The 18,040-nt window shown below is 38.0% G+C and overlaps 1 protein-coding gene across 1 annotated transcript; it reads left to right on the top strand.

Annotated features, from left to right (window-relative positions):
• Positions 1–609: 609 nt before the first annotated feature.
• On the top strand, positions 610–5,286 carry LOC107603208 (pituitary homeobox 1). Its single transcript, XM_016295949.1, has 4 exons — positions 610–865; positions 1,675–1,877; positions 3,218–3,406; positions 5,248–5,286. Exons 1-4 carry the CDS (start codon positions 775–777, stop codon positions 5,284–5,286), a joined length of 522 nt encoding a protein of 173 aa, XP_016151435.1. The 5' UTR covers positions 610–774.
• The last annotated feature ends 12,754 nt before the right edge of the window (positions 5,287–18,040 follow it).

Genomic DNA, 18,040 nt, shown 5'->3' with positions numbered 1-18,040 from the left:
ATCCATAAACAGTGTGTACTGTCATGTGCTTTACAATGTCATAACTGCTCATGCAAATGAAAGCATGTATAAATAATGTTACATCCTCACAAATCACTAAACATACTGACAGGAATTACTCTGTAGGCCTACAGTCTAAACAATACAGCACAAGGGTTTTTATTCTCTTGTGTCCCACAGTTGCCTCTGGTTTGCTCACAACACTGCATGAGAGTGAAGACATCATTTAATTAAAAAAAATGTTTTATTAATTTTAAAAATATATGCATTTTTTAAAACATGATTCAATTTGATCAACTATCCATAAACAGTGTGTACTGTCATGTGCTTTACAATGTCATAACTGCTCATGCAAATGAAAGCATGTATAAATAATGTTACATCCTCACAAATCACTAAACATACTGACAGGAATTACTCTGTAGTCCTACAGTCTAAACAATACAGCACAAGGGTTTTTATTCTCTTGTGTGCTGAAGGGAAAAGTATGTCTAATGTATGATTGGGCTTTGTGGGTGGGACTGACAGTGGACGCGGGGAAGAGAGGATGGGTGGGTCCTGCTGTTTGCTGCTGCTGCACCTCCACTCGTTCACACCACACACTCACTCTTCAGGAATATATCTACAGTAGTTTGGAGATCGCTGGCTGTCCACGTGTTTATTCGTTAGAAAAGCGGAGTGGATTGCTTAGCAAATATACCGACGCTTGCGTCGCAGCGCTGGAAGAGCTTTTGTAACACGCATGATTGTTTTAAAGGTGGAATACATTTGGACATGGCCTCATCTTTTCATCTGCCGAGAAGCAACAGCACCAGAGAAACGTTAGAGAACTCGAGCTGCGAATCTTCAGATAATGAAACAGCAGGTAAGCGACATATATTTACATACCCATCCATAGAATAAACCGCACAACATTAACATGCCGAAAGTATATGCAAGCAAGCCTATTTGACTAAAAGCATGCATTTACATGTTAAAAGTATTGTCTCCTGCCATATCTGCCATGCCTGCGATTTTTTGTTTTAGTACATATAAATAACTTATTTGTTTGTTTAGCCGGGGGGGGTTTTTTCGGCCTAATTTTGCAGAAGCAGTGCATGCAGCGCTTGTTGCACGTTGGCAGCTTGCTGCTTTGCAATTGCAAAAACTAAAAATAAATTCACGCTTAGCCTGTATTATTAACGCATTTGTTGCTTTCTAAACAGAGAATATTTCAACTGCTGGATGTTTTGATCCTATAAAGAACTCGATAACCGCTACCAAACCGAGTTCTAGAAATGATATTACAATTAAATGCGCGTTTATTAGCTGGAGGACGCTGTTGCATAAACTGCAAATCTTTATATGAAAGTAGTCGAGATGCGTAAACAACAACGAACTAGGCCTGAGTTTAAAACACGGCCGAAAGTTCTTTCCACTGGATAGGCCTTTAACTTCTATGTTGGATATTTAAAATAATACAGCCGTGAGCATTGTGCAAATAGGTCCCGTTTGAGAGACATATTTTAATAAGACGTGTTTGCATATTTATGGCTTGACGAGCACGACAGTCTGTGTACACGAATCGTGATTCCCTTTTGTCCGACTCCCGGTTTGAGTCCGACTCCTTCCAGATCTCTGGCAAAAATAGGTGCGACTGAGCACCACATATCACCTCAACATTATTCTCCCCAGAAAAGGAGAGGTCTGTCGAGCAGAGAAGTGACGATGGGAATGCCGACGAGTCCAAGAAAAAGAAACAAAGGCGGCAGAGGACTCACTTCACCAGCCAGCAGCTGCAGGAGCTGGAAGCCACTTTCCAGAGGAACCGGTACCCGGACATGAGCACCAGAGACGAGATCGCAGTGTGGACCAACCTCACGGAGGCCCGAGTCCGGGTACGAGAAGCCTAAACCCCCTAATGCAGTCAGAAACATTTGCACAATAAGCACAATATTTAGTTACACTTTATTTTAAGGTGTCATTGTTACAGTGCAATTATACATTTAAGCCTACTGAGTAATATTAATTAACTACATGTACTTATTATATGTTTAGGGTTAGGTTTAGGGTTACTTGCATCATGCATGTAATAGTAAGTACATGTAACGTGTAACAAGGACACCTTAAATTAAAGTGTTATCTAACGTTTTAGCTACAGAATAACCTTGGATGCGTTTCAGGCCAAGACTGGAGAGTATTTTCTCTCTTATTTCAGTGGAATATTTACAAGATCAAATGTGCAGATTAACTAGCAAATTAAAATAACCTGTTTAATGAGCTAACTAAATCAAGTTTTATCAGTTGTAAAAAGTGTTCAATTTGTGAATTGTTGATTTGTTCGTTCAGTGCGTATCCTGTTATGAATTTGAAAACAGAACCTTTTTTAATTAGACTAAGGATTGCTTCTCATTATTTTTTAAAGGGTTAAAAGCTCTACTTCCAGGCCACGAAAGCAAACGTAGGCCTATATTATTGCCTTTTTTGAGCGATATTCAGATATATTTCCTTGCAGGCTTTTAAATAATTCGACAGCATTCAAAAAACATATTCTGATCCACATTAGTAAAACATTCGCTACATGACTGATGTTTTACTGCTGGTTAAATTTATAGACAAATACATGCATTGCGCTTTTTGATTTGTTTTCAAACCCTATGCGTGACCCTGGAGCACAAAACCAGTCATAAGGGTCAATTTTTTAAAATTGAGATGTATGCATCAGCTGGAAGCTGAATAAATAATCTTTCCATTGATGTATGGTTTGTTAGGATCGGACAATATTTGAAAATCTGGAATCTGAGGGTGCAAAAAAATCTAAATATTGAGAAAATCATCTTTAAAGTTGTTCAAATGAAGTTCTTAGCAATGCATATTACTAATCAAACATTAAGTTTTGATATATTTATGGTAGGAAATGTACTAAATATCTTCATGGAACATGATCTTTACTTAATATCCTAATGATTTTTGGCATAAAAGAAAAATATATAATTGTGACCCATACAATGTATTGCTGGCTATTGCTACAAATATACCTGTGCTGATATTTTAAATTGTAAGCTATTCACATACAAATGTAGCTAATGTGCTCATCTCATTGCGAATATTAAATATTTTGCAAATGACCTCTACAGCAAGAAAAAAAAAAGTTTTGCGTAAGTTTATGACTACTGCTTTGAGTCAACTTTTAACAGCATTTGTTGCGCTTGCGTGAATAACGCGTCCTCTTCCACAGGTTTGGTTCAAGAATCGGAGGGCGAAATGGAGAAAAAGGGAGCGCAACCAGCAAATGGATTTGTGTAAGAACAGTTACCTGCCCCAGTTCAGCGGACTAATGCAGCCGTATGATGAAGTCTACCCCGCGTACACCTACAACAACTGGACCAACAAAGGCCTGGCCTTTTTTTTGGTCCAGGGTTTTGTGGTAAAAATATATCTCGCTGATATTTTAAATTGTAAGCTATTCACATACAAATGTAGCTAATGTGCTCATCTCATTGCGAATATTAAATATTTTGCAAATGACCTCTAAAACAAATTCTAGTGAATCACGCTACATTTTCTTATACTGCATGTTGTGTAAATTCTAGTTAGGATTAGATCAGTTGGATTTAAAGGAGTTTTTTTTAGAATTAGATTTAAATAGGCTAGCATAACGAATTCTACAACTAAAGCGCACAAAAGAGAAGCACGAAATAAATCGCCGGATTTTTGCAAATGTTTATTTTTTTATACACTGTCCTTCTAAAAGAAGTAAAAAAAAAAAAAAAAGGTCTAATAAATTGTCAGTAAATGCCCATCATCCTCTCTGATCAATCCATCACTGAGATGAAGTCAAGCCACATTGTGTAGATATTCTAATCGCTTATGATAAGAAGACAATGCACGACACTTCAACGTGTTTAATTACTCATTCTAAATCAATCTTCATCAGTCTCGTAGGAAATCCACACTCTGGCCCCTTCGGCTTTCCTATCTTCCTCAATTAGAGCTGAGTTAGAGAATGTTCTCCTTACGACAGGACTAAGAAAAGCAGAACATTAATGATCATATGCTCTCAATTAGGCTTATTTTTACATTTCAAAATGTATTACATAAAAATCGTGGAAATTTAATAAAAGCATGATTTTTAAATGAAAACACGACCAGATTTTAACATTAAAGTATTTGGAACACCTATTATGATATTATATATATAATAACCAACAATAACTGAATTATCAATGTTTCACCGGGTAACGTAAAATGTTGCAACATCCGACATTTACTTTTTAAAATGCGAAAATTCGAACTAATCCGGGTCACACTAACAACAATATTGTGAAGGTTCAGCCCAGATCAAAACAGCTGCTCGCGCTCTTTAACGTTTTACAATAACTATAACAATAATGTGGCATTTACTCTGGTGCTTCATACTCTCTATATGAAACCCATTTGACATTATTAAATCATTAGCCTATTATTACTTGGAAAATTCTGTACATTTAAAGAACTCTTTTTTTGTTTGTTTTCTTTATCTCTTGCTCAGTCAGCTCGTTCAGTGTAAAGCTGTAGCAACCTACTTGTTATGACAATAAAAAGACAATATTTTGCCTGAAATCGCACTTAAAATTTAAATGATTTGTATGTTTAATCATAATCCATCGGTATAAACATCAAAAGAGTCTGTATGTTATAATGTACAGTCATTGCACTTTGTAATGTGAGTAATATTGTGTAATTATTCTGTCACAACAAACACAAAGGTTGTTTGGCAAAGGAAGATGGGACGCTTGATAAGACAGAACAACCATAACATTGATTGAAAAGACATGTAGTAAAAAAAGAGGAATACTTAAATCACATAACTCGCGAGAAGCAATATAAGGACATTAGTGATTAATAACAACCCGAAGATATCCAGTGTTCTGAGAAAAAAACATTTAGATGGATTATTATCTATATATAGTACAAAATAGCTTGCTAAAGACTTTTAACCTAAATTAAGAAACAAAGCAGGACAAATCAATTAAAACCATTGTCTCTGAAAGTCAGCAAAAACAAACCACAAAGAGCGAATTTAAGCAATGCTTAGGATCAGCCCAAAAACATAAAATATAAATGTTCGAAACATAAAGACACTCGCATTTCTAACTGCCTGCAGCACACCAGTCCTGCCATGAAGCTTTTATAGACACACAAAACTGCCTATTATCATGTCTAGAGGGAATGATTAACCAAGCAGTTTTGTGATAGCAGTTACTTTACTCTGATTCTCTCTGATAGAGTTTCATCCTGCAGCTTCAGTCTATTCAGATCTACTGAAAGAACAACTAGCGACCAGCTCCTTCTCTTTTATTATGATTTATTATGATTAACAGACGCTTCATCTGCTCTGCCAGGCGGCTAAATCGAGAGATTGTTCAGACTTAATTACATTCTCAATGCAAAATAACAAGTGTTTGTCAAAGTTGAATTTTAGTGCAATAAGACCATTTGGGGAAGGAGAGCTTTGGGTGAAATCTCGTTCTTCTGTATAGTACATATACAGTATATGTGGTGAATAATACGTTCCTCTGATTAAAAAATAAAGATCACATTACTGTGTTCCTGCGTATTTGTAAGTAATGAGCAATAAATAGTAATTGTATTACCTGTAACTAATAAATAATTTAAAAAAAGAGTAATACCTTTTTTTGGTTACACTTTATTTTAAGGTGTCCTTGTTACAGTGTAATTATACAGTAATATTAATTAACATGTATTTACTATAGGGTTATGTTTAGGGTTATTGCATGTAATTATGCATAATTGTGTGCTAATGCCAAGTACATGTATAACAAGGACACCTTAAAACAAAGAGTTACCCTATTTTTTCATTACACATTGTAATTGAAATTGTTTTGTAATTAACATATGATGTGGACATTAGTAGGTAAAGTGTTAATCGAACTGTGTATTTAAGGAGATCCTTGATTAAAACACGGGTATAGTGATAAATAATATTTACAAATATTACCACTGGAACTGATTTAGTTTCGCCACACTAGCCGACGATGAGCAACTCAGTTCAGATGGTGGGGGTCACATTTAGCAGCTGTTATTGCTGATTTTGCCCTCCTCAGTCAGCAAGCCTGTCAGTTTCACCGATTAAGAAACCTAGATAAAAGACTGACTTAATGTTTTCTTTTCCGATTCCCGATTAAATTAAAACCAAGAACATACAGTACACTGTTGTAATGAACTGACCTGGATGTAATTTATGGAAAAACGTTACCTGTAAACCTAAATCCAGCAGCTTCAGTGATACATTTAGTCGAGTGGAAACTGTCTTAAAAAAGATAGTTCATCTAAAAATAAAATTTCTGTCATAATCACCATCAAGTTGTTCCAATCCTGTATGAGTTTCTTTCTTCTGCTGAACACAAAATAAGTTATTTTGAAGAATGTAACCAAACAGTTGATGGTAGCCTCTGACTTTCTTTCAGTAAGCCACAGTATTTTTTTTGCATACTATGGAAGTCAGTGGGGACTGTCAACTGTTTGGTTACACACATTCTTCAAAATATCTTCTTTTGTGTTCAGCAGAACCCCCTCCAGTAAAGGGTCAAGGGTTCTGACATCAAACTCCAGAAAAGTTATTACTCCACCTCCATATTTGAGGTTTCTGTGCTGCTTGACCAAACTGGGGTGTGTTTCCAAAAAGCATTGTTAGATAACTATGGTTGTTAATTCCATTGAACTCCATTGGTAACGACGGAGCTTGCGACCATAGTTGCGTTTGAGAAACGCACCCCTGGCTGTCAGTGGAGAATGATGACTTTTGCAGCCAGAGGGTTTAGTTACAGCATCTACCCGCAGGTTAACTGGACCGTGCCAGCCTTGACCTTGTGGCTGGAACAGGAATAATATGACCACTGGATCTGTGGCAGGCTTTAACATTACAGATGGGCTAAAAGAGGAAATAAAGGCTAAGGCAGTTACTGAAGGTTACAGCTCCTGGCTTGACCAAAGGAATCTTCTTGAGAAACTGAATAAAGCTAAGGTGTCACAGAGGAAGAGTCATGGAGAAACAGAAACCCCCAGCTTAAAGAATGGATGACACTGCCAGCCCAAACCAGCAGACAGCACAGTGTGACAAAATAAGGAAATAAATATACAATACAACATACAAAACTCCAATTATTTACAGAAATAAACCAAACGAACAAAGGAAACAAGAACTGCAATTCTTCAATAACAGCACTCTTCAATAATAACTAATCTTACCGAATGCTAGTTGCAGACTAACTAGCAGCATTAAACAGATTAATATGATACCATACAATATATGATATGATACCATGATACCATAAACTATCATACTCGCGTTGGGTAAACAGAGAATTGCTTAAATTTAAAAAAGCATAAGCACCATAACAAACAAACAGCTCCTCGCCTTCCCACCATACTTGGCGTCCTCTATCATTATTCCAGCAAGGGTATAAGAACATTGATAAAAGTCCTTTCGGGTCTTTTAAGAGGTAAAATGTCTGCCGCCATGTATGAGCAATATGGGTGATGTCTGTTGGTTTGGCCCTCAGGTGGCCAGTCCGAGACATAACAGTTTATCTGTATGTGTGTTCAACCACAGTGTCTGCTATGGCACCAATGTGCCAGCTAACATCTACTTCAGTGCCACATCAAGTTAAAAAATATTTTTTAAATTCATGTATGTCTTTATTAAACAAATAAGGGTATTGAAAGAAAGGGGAATTGGGGAACAAGAGAGCAACCCCAACCAACAGCTGGGATCACGCTTCGGCCCCTCTAACAATATTTGAGAAAGAAGATAATATTTCACAGTGAACCTGTAGGGCTGAAGGGAGCGAGACTGTAATTTGTGCATTGGAGTCTTTCATGCATTCCAGTCACTGTAGTCGATAGTCTGTCTCTAGCACAAAGGGTCTCCCCAGAAGGTAGAAATGGAGGGAATCCAGGGCCCATGTTCTAGCCAAACCCTTCTTCTAGAGTATCACGTCTCTCAGGGAAATCCGGCTGAGGAATGCCAGCGATATGCAATCCCCTTCTACTGACTCCAGAGGCATCTGTCTGCAGGAAAGAACGTTTGCTGGAAGAGTCTCCGCTCCACAAGTCGATGTAAAATCTAAGTGCTCCATCCTTTCGGAGACTAGCATGGTGAATGTTTTAATGACACCTATGGAGCGCATAATGTCCAGTTCATCTGTAATCACATTTATCAGATGTTCGGGGATACGATAGCTCGTTTGGAGGGATGGGGTTACCTCAGCACCAGATTAGAAAATCCAGGTTTCTTCTGAGACAGCTCAACTGCTCTGCCTGGTCTCCTTGAGGTTGCTCCAGACCGGAAACATCCAGCACTTGTTGTGTGCAGCTAGTTTAGAAAAGCTGTCCTGTTGGTTCATACTCCTTACCAATGGCACAAAGAGTTGGCTCGGCCCTGGGGTGGAATTTTTTCAGCAAGTTAATATAGCAGTTTTGCTCTTTCTTACCCTGCTCCGGCAATGAGATCTTGCAGGTGATGCTGCCAGTCTTTCACATTACTTTGTAGGGTTTATGCCAACAAAGCAACTTGTTTTCAGAACTTGGCACTAAGAATCCCTCCCTGGCACTCATTCCAAGTTTTCTGAGAGTGCTGGGATCCTGGGCCAGTGATGTAATTTCTTCCAGATGGTCTCTGATTTGGATTATATATTGGACCACACTGTATGTACTATCCTTGGGCCCCACTAGGTAAGGAGGATAGGAGCAACCACTAGGTAAAGCAGGAGTGGGCAACTCAGGCCCTTGAGGTCCAAGGCCCTACAGAGTTTAGCTCCAACCCTGATTGTACAGGCAAACCTGCATGTAGCTTTCTAGCAATCCTGAATCCTGACCGTGATTAGCTTGCTCAGGTGAGATGAGAACTGGAGCTAAACTCTGCAAGAAAGTGGATCTCGAGCACCAGAGCTGCCCATCCCTGAGGGTAACCACTGGACCCAGTCAGAAATTTGTTCAGCATGCTATTCAGGGTTTGGTTGAAACATTCAACCAAACCATCAGTCTGGGGATGGTAAGGTGTGGTTGTAATGCAAAATAAGAGCAGACATTCAATCCCAGTTTCTTAGATTTTCTTTTCTCTGAAGCTGGTAGACAGTGCAGTGTGCCAAAATTGGAAGAAGTTTAAAAACACCTATAGATGGAGCCCCAGGTTACACCCACCTATTAAGTCACCATCTGCCAATGGCAATTAGGTTGTGTTTAACGATCAATGTTACCCTGAAGGTCAAAATCACCTTCATTTTGGCTGGATTTCATTCAACATCAAGTTCGTTTAAATATGTTCATTATTGAATTTCACTTTGAGTACACTGGGGCCTGGACAGTGGTGTTGAATTTCTTTCATTTGTACAATCTGCCTGGTAGATTGGTGGATCTTAAACTCTTTTTTTGAAACCATTTCCAGTCTGGTAAATATCAACTTTTTTCTTCAGAGTTTCTCAAAAAATCTCTTTTGACTGGGGCATGGCAAACCCTCGGTGACCTGTGCGGAGCTCCCTGCAAATATGTGGACGCTCTGTGGACGAAGCCAGTATGTTATTGGAGGACCTGGACCACAGAAGGCACAGTTTGTTTATCACACAGGCGACACCAATGCGGTTGGGGTTGAAATTTAACCCAGTAAAATTAATTTAAATGGAAGGACATGATGTAGGAAACCTTGTTATCTTGATTCGCAGATATTTGACTGCTGTGGCTAGTCCCCAAACACCACAACATTTGACTTCCAGCAGCAGGCAAGAAACGCTATTCTTGCAAACAATGCCAGACTACAGTTCCTGAAGATGTTGTTTTCTACTGCTAACTCAACCTAGCTCTGTTTTACCACAACATCCAAGGTTTGTGGAAAGAGTTGGTGCAGTACTCTTCAGTAAAGAGTGAGTTAATTAGATTGGCCATTGGTAATGCAACAAAGCAACTTAATGCAGATGTGTGACCAGCACTGTGTGACTACCAATGGGAGCACTAAAAGTGATCCACCGGCTGATACAGGTGGCATTTGGGACAGCCTGCTAGAAACCAACAAACCAACCCACGATCTCCAGCGATTAATGCAGCTTATCAGACCCGTTTAATACTCTGAGAGGAGTAAACTGACTATGATAGCAATCAACCAGTGGAAAACAAGTACTGTAGAGTCTACTACAGCAGTTTTACCGAACAATAAAATTAAATGAAGTTAATAAGATCTTTTGTGATATACTAGTCATGACTGTGTTTGTGGATTTGGAGTCATGCCCTTGTTAGAAACTAAAAAAGAAGTCATTAATACAATGCTGGTAAGTGTGGAAATCACTTGCGATACTCACATTGTATCGAGAGGATCAATCCTTGCATAAAAGTATTAATACCAAATGTTTTACCAAATGCTAAAAAAATGTATGCACAAAATGAACTTTAAAGTGGGGAAACATAATGCTTGTCGTAATTGATTTTTTAACAAAGGGGACCGTACGAGAGAATGTAGAAAAAGATTGCATCTGCATCTGTTCCTCACACACAATCACATGCAAACCAGTTATTAATATTACAGCACACAAATAAAATACTTTTTATGATCATTTTATGGTGCATTTGGTGTGTATTTTATGGTCATTTTTAAACCCAAAGCACTTTCATAAAATTGTTGCACAGCAAACAAAATAAACATTGCATGATAATTATTGGTTTAATGGTTACAGAAATTGTATTCATTTCATAATTTTAAAATGTAGTCTTGTTTAAAACTATGTAATCTTTGAAGTGAAAATGAAATGCATTAATTTTAAATGAAAACAGCAAACTGCCTTAAATCATTCGCTTAATTATCAATGCTAAAATGTCTATCTAATAAGAAATAATCTTGGAATAGTTTAAAAAACAAAAATCAGTTAATCGGTTTCTAATGTGGCCCATGGTCACGACTCACAATCCTGATCTGAGCCACATGCTTCCCACCAACAATCAGGCCTGGTGTTTTATGCTGTGACTCATGTCAGGGCTAGCTCTGGCACCAGGATCACCTGCGCTCTGTCGGCTCACTGAGGTGCACACCATGTCTATATGTCTATATAAAATCTATCTTTCTCGTCCTAAGAAATTATGAAAATGTGTTGTCATTTTGTGTAGCCCAAGTAAACGTGGTACAGTCAAAATGCTGCATGCTTATAAACTGACTAAAAGGAAAATATGGGTCTGTACAAGTTTCCTGCTGACATTTCAGAGTACTCTGGGGTTTTAACATCAGCTCTCATTACAAATGAAACGCATGGAGTTTGGCACACAAATCATTATGAATTTTTAAAAAATATATATATTATTTTTCAAAAACTTTATATGACATACTCAGAGGTCTAGATGCTTGTCATGGTTACACAGCACACATATTTGTCAGGGTTCTGTCACTTTGGTCTCGTTTTCTTGTGGTTTTGTGACAGAGCCCTGACACTCCCGTCATGTCTTGTTTTCATGTTGTCTCGGCGCTTCGAGTCTTTTCCCAAAACAGTCAGAGGAAAGCCTCAGTACTTCACAAGGATTCATTTGCTCATCACTACTACTTCCTATTGTCCGACAGTGCCCTGTGAAGGGGACATCAGTGGTCATCGTAAAGTGCAGGGAGTGTATACGTTTAGTCTGAAGGGCTGCAAACAGCATAGTGAACAAGTGTCCGTCGATACAGAAAACGGGAAATTTACCAGCCCACTGCATATAGCAATTATCAGACATTCATTACTATATTTAGGAGTTTTGAGTATGATCAATTATATTAATAATACATGTTATTAACGTACATTTTTTATATGTAAAAATACACCTGAACAAATTATTTAAAACTGTATCAGATATTTAATGAATATGAAATGCATCTACTAACAGTATTCCAACATCTGTTTGATATGCATTTACCAGAATCATGTAGATCTGAATAAGAAAAATGATTTTAAACACACACATGTGTGAATTAACAAATTAACTATTTCCCTTTTTGGGAATACAATACAGAAGATTTGAAATATTGAAAATGAATGTACGTTCCAGAAGGAAGAGCCTCTACAGGGACAGAGCCACCTTATCAATGAATTTGGCCAGTCGAATGTCCTTCTTTGACAGTCCTCCACCGTCATGTGTCGATAAAGTGGTGAGTGAGTGTGTGTCTCTGTGTGTGTGTGTGTGTGTGTGTGTGTGTGTGTTCACATACCAAATGCCAAAACTTTTACCATGTTTCGTACCATTCCGATAAAGTAATAAAAAAAACATTTCTGGTTAAAATTGACTGAACAGCACCAGAGGGTTAAAACGCTAAACAGCATATTAACTGTGAAGCCAGTCACTGTGAATACCAATTTTTGAAAAGCATATATTTTTAATAACTTAACAAGGCATACATAGTTAAATGCAATAACACTTTGTAATGGGACATTCTGTATATAGTACTGAACAGAGGAATGGATGGTGGCTTTGGCAAAGTGAATAGAGATGTTCTGTAGAGTCCAGAGCAGCAATCGTTTCAGTTTATAAACCTTCACATAGGAAGTCTCAATCTAAATAGCATGAGTACGTGAGCTCAGATGTTTAGCTGAGCTGAGACTAGAGGATGACAGAGTTACTGCGTCCTCCAATCAGAGGTCAGATCTCGCTCGAGAGAAAAAACGCACTGGCTATTTCAGAGCAATTTCCCAATGCAATCTCAATTAAGCCTTTAAATACTTCCTTAGCTAATTAAGTCAACTGAACCGCCATTGTACACAAGCCTTCGCAGACAAATCTGTGGGCTTGGCCAAACTCTCTCATAATGAAACAGGAGTAGTTTAAAAAAAAAAGAGGAGGAGGAAATTATGAGTGTCGTATATTGTAAGTCATTTGGGGAACACATGATGTAACACAATTGGCTATTTTATCAAACCAGCTATCAAGCAAACCGTCCAGTTATCCATTTAAAGTGATTGACAAAATCCTGCAACTCGACTCCATCGGCAATTTAAACGCACGGTCTGCTTTTGCTCAGCTTTCATTAGGAATATTGGCAATTATTAAATATCAGGGCATGTTAACGATCGTCAAAACATTTCCTTTTAGACGTTTGGTTTCTGGCAGGTAAAAAACAAGTCAGTATATGACAACAAAATAAGCTTTGATTACTGAACTGGTCCAATTTGATCTGACTCGAGCTCTGAGCACTGAATCCCAAACACAAACAGCATTTTACAATCTAGTGTTGTTCAACATTAAATACGCATACGGCAGACTAATAGGCACTAGAGAGGTCAAGGGCGGAGGTTCTGGGGTCTTTTGTTTGCTCTGTATTGTGCAGCGACGCCTTGCTCTGTCAGGAGCGGGTAATTAGTCTTGACATGTTACAGGCCCTCATCTACAATAATCAGAACCACCGCTGCACGTTTCCCCGCACGCCACTTTAGGGGCATTTTCTGTTATTATGGCATGATTGTCATAAAGCACTGGATGAGCCCAGCGGCCTAAACGCACACAGATCGGGCTGCGGAGGCTGCGTTATGCTGCGAACGCCTCGCGTCAGACGCTTCAGAGCATAAATGAGCGTGATTACGGCTCCTCTCAGGGGCCCCGGCCCTCCTGATGCCAACAGCTGCCAATCGGCTTGATATAATGCTCTCCTAAATGTGCAGGCTTCTCTCTGAATGTCTTTGGAGAAAGGTAATAATACGGCATCGACATGCATCATAGTTTGACCGTTTAAATCGCAGAGTTTGATCATTTATTCCACATCAATGGCTCTCTGTAGGTTTTGTTTGAGGACCCCGTGGCCACCAAAATCATATGAAGGTCAAAAGGGTTTGTCTTCTCTTAAAAAAGTGATGCATCTATTGATTTTGATCAGAACTCAAGCGCTCTGAGACACAACAGACGGGAGTTAGATTTCTTTGAAGGGTTTTGCTTGAGTTGTTCATCATCGCAACAGTTCCTTAACAGCGTTTCTGCAGGTTTAATGAAAATGTAACACTTTTTTAAGAGCAAATTTAAGTAATAAATTTAATGGAACACAATATGGTCTCTGAATGCAAATGTCTTGAATTATTAATGCTTCAAAGTTTGAAAACACAACTTCCAAAATATGTTTATTACTTTTTAATAAATTTTACAAAAGGCTCTAAGGTCACATATCATGAAAATCTGACTTTTCCAGGTTTTAAGTGCTATAATCAGGTCCCGGTGCATCTACCAATCAGGGAAACGTGAAAAAGATTAACCCTGTAACTTTGTTTTGGGAAGTCTTTTTCTGCAAGCGCCTGAGAAAACCAACGCGTCTGATTTCTCTCACTTGGTGACGTGGCAAAGGGATCTCATTATAATATCACCGCCCCTTAATCTGTAAGTTTAGTTTCCACCCATGGCGCCGTTATTGTGTTTTCGCAAGAACCAACGGTGTAGCAGCTCTAATGCCATGATGATAGTTTGAGCAGAACATGCAACTGTTCTGTGTTTGGCTGCACAGACGAGCACAGAACACTGTTTAGAGTCCCAGCCTCAGACGAGACGACAGAGCAGTGCATTTACTGATTAATGTATATTATAATGAATATTGCTGCTGCCACACAGATCTAAAATAAACATGTGATTTATTTCCCAGCTGTTTACCTTCACAGACATAACCCACTGTTTTTGTAACTCGTGTGTTTTTAATGTAAACTTGTGTGTGAATGAGAACTTAGTTTAGTGCTCACATGCTGTGACAGCCGCTTTCTGTGCGTGTGCTTCAGATGTGTGCGCTCAGAAAACCTTATATCTGAAGTTTAAACTCATATGGTTTAAAACGCATGATTTCAGCGAGATAAACATGATAATCAGAACCAAAACAGATGTTTTTAGCAGGTCCGAGCTGTAATGGCGCAGCTCTATTAATTTGCATTTAAAGAGACAGACCCGAAAAACAGCGTGTTTCTGCTTCCACTCAAAATAGGCATTTTCTAAATTATATAATAAATGATTTGTGGAGTATTTTGAGCTGAAACTTCACAGACACATTCTGGGGACACCAGAGACTTATATTACATATTGTAAAAAGGGGCATAATATGTCTCCTCTAAATAGCTCGCCACAAACTCTAGAATATGGAAATAACTTCTGCAAAAAAGTGATGTTTTTCTAACATGTAATCTAAAGATCATTCACTGCAGAAACAAAATGGCATAGATAAGATATTAAGTCTTGTTTTATGAGAAACTCATGAAAGTTAAGTGAGTTTATGATTAAAAGAACAAATATCTGGCAAGGGATTATCAACATAATTGATGTTTTCATTTACCATTGAAAGATGTTTGTTCTTCAAACAAAAAAACTCACTTAATGTTAATCAATTTGTCAGAAAACAAGACTCTGTATATTCATTTAGCATCTCCAGTAAACGTATCTTGATATAAAGATTTTACTGGAAAACAAGACAAAAATAGTGAAGATGATATTGAGTTTTTTGCAGTGCATGCAACATTTAACGCCATTACTTTGTAAATTTAAGACTTTCTGCTTTGATTTAAGACCTTTTAGGCTTTAATTTGTGAATGAAGACTTTTTAAGACCCGCAGAAACCCTGAAGTAGCCATCTAAAGTCCAGGACGATGAAGGACGCCGAGAACGAAATACACGCAAAAGAGAGAACGAGAACGACTGAGATGGGCAAATGGAAAAAAGTGAGGTCACTATTACAAGGGAAACATTTCCATTGTGGAAATGGGAAAAACAAATTCCAAACAGAGTGAACAAAAGACAGCGTGAAAGAGAAACAGAGAGACTGATGGGATAGTTAGTGGTTTTCTGAGGCACGTGAAACATTTTAACCAATCTGACTGTTTGTGAAAGAAATCATTTTGATCAAAACTTCAATTGCTGCCATGAACAGCTCTGCTGTGGCTCACGGTAATACAGACTGACATGAGGAGCTCTGAGAGAGAGAGAGAGACAGAGAGAGAGAGAGAGAGAGGGGGAGGGCGGCCAAGGCCTAAAATCAAAGTCTGGGGTCAGTGTGACCTATTTTGTTAATTAAATTAATACTCTTATTCATCAAGGACGCATTAAATTTATCAAAAGTGCAAGTAAACACATTTATAATGTTACAAAATATTTCTATTTCAAATAAATGAGTATTTTTGAACTTTCTATTCATCTGTGAATCCTGAAAAATAAAATGTATCACAGTTTCCACAAAAATATTGTGCAGCACGACTGTGTTCAACATTGATAATAATCAGAAATGTTTCTCGAGCAGCAGATCAGCATATTATACTGATTTCTGAAGATCATGTGACACTGAAGACTGGAGGAATGATGCTGAAAATTAATGTATTTTTGATTAAATAAATGCAGCCTCGATGAGCAGAAGAAAATTTATAAAAGTATTGTTTTTAGTAGGGATGCACGATATTATCGGACCGATATCAGAATCGGCTGATAATGGCTTTAAATGTAAATATCGGCATGGGCCCGATATTAACAACTATGCCGATATGTCTTGCCGATAAGAGGAATAACTTAGATCATGTCAGCAGTGTGGCTCATTCTTGAAGCAAAGTCTTGCCTGAATGATGATTAAATTCACAGTTTTGGATCGCTGCATTTACACGGAGAAAGCACGTACAGAATGACGCGTCCGTGTGTGATAGAGTAAACAGTGCAGCGGCAGCAGTGACAGCCTCCCCGGCTCCTAACGCCCATTCAGTAAGCAGTTTAATCTGTAGGGCGCGCTGTTAGCCTACTTCTAATAAAATTAAAAGTAAAATAGCCTACACAAATAACATTTAGACTGTGTTTCTGATTAAATAAATAAAGTAGTAATTGATGTCATAAAATAATGAGTATGTTTTGATTTAAAGGTCAGAAGCTATAGCTTACATGAACAAAAAGAAAGCACAAACATGACACTTGTAAATTAAATAATTTTATATATACTGATTTATTCATTAATGTGTAATATGTTTTATTTTTTAAACAAATCATAAGCTCTAAAAGATTTTCAGAATGTTTGCAACTCTTTTGCTTTAGGCCATCTACAAATGTTAAATCGTAAAATAAAATGTTAGGGTTAACCTTGCATCTTTCTGGGGGGTAAAAATGCAGCGACTGATATATAGTTTATTTATAGTTATATTCAAAGCTTCAATGTACTGTCAAAAAAATCTTCATTATTGTTTATTTAATTCTAACAAATAAGTTCTTGTTAAAAACTAACCAAAATTAAAAATATTTTGCTTATAATTTCTGCACAGGAGAGACTTGGTGTTGTTTCCAAACAAAAGGAAATATATCGGTATCGGCCAAAATAAGTTGAAAAATATCGGCATATCGGATATCGGCAAAAATACAATATTGTGCATTGCTAGTTTTCTGTCTTTCACTCGGCCATCAAAGCACACGCTCCTCAACAAGGGTTTGAGAAAAGGGTTGCAGAAAAAGTGCTTGGTTTACACCTGCAACTAATAAAGCGTGAGTGGGATTTGAGGCGTTTCTCTCTGTAAAAGCCATTTGGAGCACTGCACAAACTCAGGCACTGGATCCAGGAGTCTCTGCAGATCAAGAGTTTGTTTAGAGCAGACAGCGACATCTAGAGATCCAGCTTTAGGTCAGGTCAAGTCACCGTTATTTATACAGCGCAGATTGTGTAGCAGCTTTACAGTGTTCAACAGGGAAACAGTGTGTGGAGATAGTAGTAGTAGTAGTTTAGGTGTGTGGAGTGGCTAACCTGGTTGAAGGTCCTCGACCTCCATCCATCCAGTGGCCCTCAGCTCCAGGAGGAACTGCTCTCGCTGTCTGCGGCCTGAACACAACACATCATTATATCATATCATATACCAGACTGCTGCGCAAACGCAATAATCCGGTCCAGCAAACATCATCCTCTCTTCAGTGTGATACAAGCCTACATAATAAATAAACACATAATAAGAGTAAACTTTCAGTCAGATTGAGAGACTGTTAATAGGTAAAACTGCACATTGTGTTTTCTATACTTGCACAGATTCAAAACGTCCTTCTTCCATGGTCTAGACGTTTATGCATTCATAAAATTATTTTT

The sequence above is a fragment of the Sinocyclocheilus grahami genome, unplaced genomic scaffold (genome assembly GCF_001515645.1).
Source record: "Sinocyclocheilus grahami isolate Dianchi unplaced genomic scaffold, SAMN03320097.WGS_v1.1 scaffold343.1, whole genome shotgun sequence".
Taxonomy (NCBI): Eukaryota; Metazoa; Chordata; class Actinopteri; order Cypriniformes; family Cyprinidae; genus Sinocyclocheilus; species Sinocyclocheilus grahami.
The sequence above is the reverse complement of the archived record's forward strand: the minus strand, read 5'-3'. Positions and strand labels throughout refer to the sequence as shown.